This window comes from Tarenaya hassleriana, unplaced genomic scaffold, assembly GCF_000463585.1.
Source record: "Tarenaya hassleriana unplaced genomic scaffold, ASM46358v1 Cleome5, whole genome shotgun sequence".
Taxonomy (NCBI): domain Eukaryota; kingdom Viridiplantae; phylum Streptophyta; class Magnoliopsida; order Brassicales; family Cleomaceae; genus Tarenaya; species Tarenaya hassleriana.
The window spans coordinates 2,095,943-2,103,137 of NW_010967707.1; the positions used below are offsets into that span (position 1 = coordinate 2,095,943).

General features: G+C 38.8%; 2 protein-coding genes across 2 annotated transcripts in view; both read left to right on the plus strand.

Annotated features, from left to right (window-relative positions):
- The first annotated feature begins 814 nt into the window (after nt 1–814).
- Nucleotides 815–2,626, plus strand: LOC104826355 (dof zinc finger protein DOF2.1-like). The gene is made up of 2 exons (XM_010559004.1): nt 815–1,010; nt 1,664–2,626. The coding sequence occupies exons 1-2, from the start codon at nt 984–986 to the stop codon at nt 2,396–2,398; spliced, it is 762 nt and encodes a 253-aa protein (XP_010557306.1). The 5' UTR covers nt 815–983; the 3' UTR covers nt 2,399–2,626.
- A 2,023-nt stretch (nt 2,627–4,649) lies between these two features.
- Nucleotides 4,650–7,195, plus strand: part of LOC104826356 (carbamoyl-phosphate synthase large chain, chloroplastic-like) — a 4,503-nt gene continuing 1,957 nt past the window's right edge. Inside the window, exons 1-3 of the mRNA XM_010559005.1 lie at nt 4,650–6,067; nt 6,208–6,900; nt 7,010–7,192. Of these exons, the coding sequence (XP_010557307.1) occupies nt 4,724–6,067; nt 6,208–6,900; nt 7,010–7,192 (2,220 nt within the window). The 5' untranslated portion in view covers nt 4,650–4,723. The remainder of the gene's footprint in view (nt 6,068–6,207; nt 6,901–7,009; nt 7,193–7,195) is intronic.

A 7,195-nucleotide genomic window follows, 5' to 3' on the forward strand; every position in this document is an offset into this window, starting at 1 on the left:
GGCCAAACCGCATATATACATATTATATTTCAATTAGATTTGATACAATTTAAAAATAATGGGAATATTAATTGAAAGATTATATTATATAATATATATATATGTGTGTGTGTGTGTGTTTAACACCAAGCAATATGCAATATGAACTAACAGCTGAATGAGTTTAGCCCATCTCAACTTTGCAATATCTTAATACAAGTTTCTAAGATGATGTATTGTATGTGCATGCCCTAAATCTATATTTGTTATGTACCCTCGAAAACCCTAGAATTATTAAGTGCCGTTCAAATATCAAACTCGTTTAACTAAAATTTTAGCCATTAAATAAAGTGCTAATATAAATTATATATATATATTTTTTCAATTATTGATAGCTTTTTTAAAAAAAAATCAACAGTCGCAGAGAAATATATGATATCGTGTTTTAGGTTTTACAGAAATGGAAAGATATGATAACCTATTTATTTATAAATAAAATAAAATTTTCAATTGACATGAAATACATATTCAACGGGTTTTTCATATTCTGTTCCCCGGCACATTGTAAAAGCTCTTAGTTTCCAAAGGGACCATTCTTGAAAAACAATACATCAGCAGATTTTATAAATTTGTAAAGAACGATGAACACTTTATAAGTTATGTATATTACAGAAACAATTCATGTGGATTTAAATGAACGGACAAAAAAATAACCAACTAAAATAAAATAATAATTTTAAATAAACGGACTGATCACACTTTATATCCTTTTGCTGTATATATATTAAGAACGATGGCCTCAATTCTCTCATCACTTTTGTTCAAACCACACCTCTCTCTCTCTCTCTCTCTCGTGTTCTTTTGTTCTTCTTCGTCTCCTTTATCTCACCCGCATATGTTTTTCGCAGTTTGGGCATAAATAAATAAATCAGTAATCGTCGTTTGTTGTTTTTCGTTACTTTGAGAACCAGGAAAATCGTGACTGTCTTTGATTTGGTGTATGGATGGATCCTTCTCGTGTTGCAACGCAGGTAACTAACTCGTCTTCTGTGTGTGTGTGTGTGTATATATATATATATATTCATTTTTCAAGTGGTATTTCTCTTTTGAAATCCAAGATTCATCTCTTTTGTCGCACTTCGTTGTGTTATGCGTTTCTGTCTCTGTGTTTTAGGTTTCGTTCTGGGTTTTAGTTCAAAGTCAAGATTGATATTTATGCATACTTTCGAAGAGGTTGATATGTTGTTTTGATTTCTTATATTAGTTAGAACATATAGTTTTTAGTTACAAAATCCAATCTGCTTCATTAAAAATATGAACATGGCATGTTTGGATTCAAATAAATTGTATATCTCGTGTGTGCTCTTCCATTTCTTTCTCGAGGCTAATTCACTAATCTTACCTTTGTTCTTCCAGTTCCTATATATGAATATATATATATATATATATATATTCATATTATCAAACCATAGACTTGTTATACATAACCCCATGGATCGTTATTCTCAAATAGTGTGCCGTATATAGTTTTAAATTTGTCGGTCGGATAGCTTCTTATATCTCTAATCCACCACTGTCCATATATATATGTATATATAGAAGATGTGCTAAATTTTATCTGTTACATATGCCACTATATATATATATATAGATCTAATGTTAATACATTAACACGTATTTGCAGGAAATGTATAACCAGACACAAGAAACAATGTACAACAAAATAAATGAGAAGGATCATCAGAAGAAACAAAGGGCACAACCCGAGCAAGCCCTAAAATGCCCGAGGTGTGAATCCACGAACACAAAGTTCTGTTACTACAACAACTACAGTCTCTCTCAGCCTCGTTACTTCTGCAAGTCTTGCCGGAGATATTGGACCAAAGGCGGAACCCTAAGGAACGTCCCTGTCGGCGGCGGCTGCCGGAAAACCAGACGATCCCCGCCGCTGCCGCCGCCAGCTTCCTCCAAGAACGTGATCAGGCCTTTGCCTAGTTTCCGTGACGATCCCCTTACCAACCCCTTAACTACGGGCTTGCCATCACTTTGCTACGACGACGCCACTGATCTAAACGTTGTCTTCTCCAGGCTTCAACAAAAGCAGTCCTCGTTCGGACCGAGCGAGGTTTCTATCTTTGGAAACTCCGCGGACCGACGCTGTGATGTTTTCGGTAACCCCGCGGGCTTCTTCGGGGGACAGAATTGTAATTTCGGAGGCGGATTGGGTTATGGGTTCGTGACCGGCGCCGATGATGAACATCATAGTAGCAACGAAACAAGTTCTACTTCAATGGCGATGACATTTGAGGAAAACAACACACAAGAGACTTCCATAGGCGGAAACAACGAGAGCCCTAATAAGGACATCTTGCTGGGATTTCCATGGCATTTGACCGGAGAAGTTCCCGGCGGCGGATAATCCGAGATGGACGCCGGAAGACAAAGCTGGAATGGGTTGAGCTCATCATCTTGGCACGGTTTACTCGACAATCCCTTGATCTAGAAGATGATTAAGAAGACATATACATCTCTTTCATATGAAAAAATGTATTTTCACAAGCATACTGCAATGGGCGTGTTTGGTTTCTCTAGGGTTTTTTTAGCGTTCTTTAATTATCTCCCTAATTTTCTTATTAATGCAATTATTCCTTAGTTTGACTTTGTTAATCTCAAGAGTCCATAGATATACAGATAAATCAATTGATCTAAAGTGGCAACTCCATATAACACTATAAAACCTTTCATATTTTTTCAATTGTAAAAAAAAACCCTATTTTTGGAATTACCAAAAAAAAAAAAAGGCCGTTCTCTTTGGTTACTATAAGCTCCGTCCATATCTGAAACTGATCCTGTCTGAAGAGCATTTGATTTTGAAATGCCAGTGGCGGTTTTCAGTATATTCTGCTATGGTCGCTTCCTATTTTCCATGTAGATACTTGCACAACAAAACAAATATATATATATATATATATATATATATATTATCGATGTTATTTTAGCGATCAAGATTCAAGATTTCGCATTAGGGTTGATTTGAATATAATTGGACCATCATACGGCCATATAAAGGGACCTATTTTTATAATTGTTTCTCTCTCATCTCTCTTCCGCGTAATCAAATCTTGCTCAAAGATTTGGGCGTGACCAACGGCACTAAAATTTAAAATCGAGTCCGTACAGTGAATTTAAAAACAGTATATATATATATATGTGTGTGTGTATATATATATGTATATATATATATTCAAAATATACATTTTGTTGTGTAAAATGCTCAAGTTTGAAAATGCGTAACATAGGGCTGCCTGCCGACGAAGGGTCAAATTGGCACAAGAAGACTGGACGTGGAATTTAGTTATAATACTATTTGACAATTGTATTATTTATTCGAATAACAGTTAGAAAATTCCAAGAGTAGCACTATTTTCTAATTAAATATAGTAAAATTATTCTTTAGTTCTAAACGGGTTTGAATAATTTATTGAAGGTTCAAAATAGTTGTTTGGAATAAAATCCATGTTTTACGTATAGCAGCTTATCCTGGTAAAAAAAAATACTTTACAGCACAAATAACGTTAGTTGCTTATAAAACCAAAATTTGAAATAATTAAAGATTTCTACTTTCTATATTAATACAAAAAATGTTTGGTACGTGTGTATATATAGGCATAGCTTTATTTTTTTCTATATCTGATTGAACAAAAATAGTTTATGTAGAAAACAGTGTGCCGTGGGAAAAAAATTCTAAAATTTTAAATATTAAATACACGAATGTGATATTAACTTATAGATTAATATACATATTTTATGTTTTAAAAAAAACTACGTAATAAATGCTTATATCAAAACATAAAAAATCGAAAAAAAATTAAGAAAAATAAAAAAATACATACATATATAAATGCTTATATATATATTCACACACATACGTAATAATAACCCTATCATGACAAATCTTTAACAATTTACTGACCCGGCACTTGGGCAATGGTTACGACTCATATGTATCAAAGCCGATTGGACTTGGCATAAAATGAAGCCTACTTGATTGAAGGCTTAGGCCCATATGATATAGGCCCATTACTGAGGCCTATAGGCCCATTACTGAGGCCTATAGGCCCATTACGAGAAACCTGCAAACCCTAACGTCGCCATCCGTACGGCCTCCACTCCACTTTCACACGTTACAGCTTGACACAGACAGCACACGAAGCCCATAAGATCCCCTTTGATCTTATCAAGATTCGCTTTTTAAAAATAATAATAAACTCGACCTAGGTAATGAATGATGTTACGATTCATCCAACGTAACGTATATAAAATCGAACCGGAGCTTGCGGGCCAGACCGGTCGGACCGTGCTTCAATCACCTTTTTAATTTCATTAAAAAATTAAAAATTGATAAGCCAGAAAAAAAAAACCTTTGGTTGTTACCATTTAATGTTTTGATGTTATATTTTCTTTGTTAAAAACAAAATCGATACATTCAAGAGGAAGTTAATAACAAAATAAGGAATAATTTTGAACGAAACAAAAAACAAATTGAAACATAAGAAATAAAAAACATAAAGAACCTAAACCGGCATACCATCCGGTTTACGGTCCGGCCGGCCAATCCGGTTCTAAAAGCACACGTCCTTCCACCAAAATGGAAACAACGGAAACCCTACGTCCCCTGTTGATTTGCATAACAGAGACGAGAGAACCAGTGAGTGACAAATAACGGAAGGGGAAGAAGAGGAAAATGAGCAGCCATTGCTTGGATCTCTCTGCGAATTGTTCATCCCTTTTCGCCTCTCCGAGATCGAGTTCGTCTCTTTCTCCGTCAAGACTCTCCAATTTTCGGTTCTTCTTTCGCTCTGGCAAGAATTCCAGGGGGAGATCGAGGCTATGCTCTGCCTGTCCTCACTCGTGTGTGCATCCATGGCGGTCGGGGTCCATCAACAAAGTCCTCAACTCCGTCCGACCCGTTTCGGCGCTGGGCGACTCGGGGCAAGTTTATTCTGCGGAGAAAGTCGGGAAGAGGACCGATCTGAAGAAGATTCTAATCCTCGGCGCCGGTCCGATCGTGATCGGACAAGCATGCGAGTTCGATTATTCAGGAACCCAAGCTTGTAAAGCCCTGAGAGAAGAAGGGTACGACGTTATCTTGATCAACTCGAACCCGGCAACAATCATGACCGACCCGGAAACTGCCGACCGGACATACATAGCTCCGATGACGCCGGAGCTCGTCGAGCAGGTAATTGAGAAGGAGCGTCCGGACGCTCTGTTGCCCACCATGGGAGGCCAAACCGCCTTGAACCTCGCCGTCGCACTCGCCGAGAGTGGAGTGCTCGATAAATACGGGGTCGAACTGATCGGAGCTAAGCTTGACGCAATCAAGAAGGCCGAGGATCGGGATTTGTTCAAGCAGGCGATGAAGAGCATCGGGCTCAAGACACCTCCTTCGGGTATTGGAAACACTCTCGATGAATGTTTCGACATTGCAGAGAGAATAGGTGAGTTCCCTTTGATTATCCGCCCTGCGTTTACTCTAGGAGGCACAGGTGGTGGAATTGCGTACAATAGAGAGGAGTTCGAGTCGATATGTAAAGCTGGTTTGGCTGCGAGTTTGACAAGTCAGATTCTTGTGGAGAAATCTTTACTGGGTTGGAAAGAGTATGAGCTTGAGGTGATGAGAGATTTAGCTGACAATGTTGTGATCATATGTTCTATTGAGAATATCGATCCAATGGGCGTGCACACGGGTGATTCCATCACTGTGGCGCCTGCACAAACCCTAACCGATAAGGAGTACCAGCGGCTTAGGGATTACGCCATTGCGATTATTAGAGAGATTGGTGTGGAGTGTGGTGGGTCTAATGTGCAGTTTGCAGTGAACCCTGTTGATGGTGAGGTTATGATCATTGAAATGAACCCTAGGGTTTCCAGGTCTTCAGCTCTCGCCTCTAAGGCTACAGGGTTTCCCATTGCGAAAATGGCAGCCAAGTTGTCTGTCGGGTATTCTCTGGATCAGATTCCAAATGATATCACGAAGAAAACACCCGCTAGCTTTGAACCCTCCATTGATTATGTGGTGACAAAGGTTTGTCCTTCTTCTTGTGCATTTTTTATGAGAGAACATTTCCTGATATTCAGACAGAGCTAATGATAATTTGAATTATGGTACCTTTGTTATATATGTGAACGTGGCTTAATACTATCTGGGTTTTTTAATTTTTGCAGATTCCTAGGTTTGCATTTGAGAAGTTCCCCGGATCTCAGCCTCTGCTAACTACTCAGATGAAATCTGTCGGGGAAGCCATGGCTCTCGGCCGGACGTTCCAAGAATCTTTCCAGAAAGCTCTGAGATCGCTGGAATGTGGGTACTCGGGTTGGGGCTGTGGAAAAGTTAAAGAATTGAATTGGGACTGGGAACAACTAAAATACAGCCTCAGAGTCCCAAATCCAGACAGGATCCATGCAATATATGCTGCGATGAAGAAGGGTATGAAAGTCGATGAAATCCATGAGTTGAGCCTCGTGGACAAATGGTTCCTAACACAACTGAAGGAGCTTATAGACGTGGAACAGTATCTTATGTCCTGGCCCTTGTCTGAGATCACGAAAGAAGACCTTTACGAAGTGAAAAAACGAGGTTTCAGCGATAAGCAAATCGCTTATGCGACAAAGACGACCGAGAAAGAGGTTCGTACGAAGCGTGTTTCTTTAGGAGTTGTTCCTTCTTACAAAAGGGTCGATACTTGTGCTGCTGAGTTCGAGGCCCATACTCCTTACATGTACTCTTCATATGATTATGAATGTGAATCCGCTCCAAAGAACCAGAAGAAAGTTTTGATTTTGGGCGGAGGTCCGAACCGTATTGGTCAGGGGATTGAATTTGATTATTGTTGCTGCCACACATCTTTCGCCTTACAGGTATTTTCTCTTCCTAATCTTCGTTCTTAAGCGATGAACAACTCGTTTTGGCTTCGTTCAAGTGCCATACATATTTTCAGTGTTACTTAATGTTCAAACTCGGTTGCAGGATGCTGAATACGAGACCATAATGATGAATTCAAATCCTGAGACGGTATCTACAGATTACGATACGAGTGATAGGCTCTACTTTGAGCCCCTAACGGTTGAAGACGTCCTGAACATTATTGACGTTGAGAAACCCGATGGCATCATCGTGCAGTTTGGTGGGCAAACACCTCTGAAGCTGGCTCTT

Excerpts from the sequence above, each read along its gene's own strand:
- LOC104826355 (XM_010559004.1), top strand. The coding sequence starts at position 984 with ATGGATCCTTCTCGTGTTGCAACGCAG. Across the intron at positions 1,011-1,663 it reads CTTCTCGTGTTGCAACGCAG|GAAATGTATAACCAGACACA; the intron begins GTAACTAACTCG and ends ACGTATTTGCAG.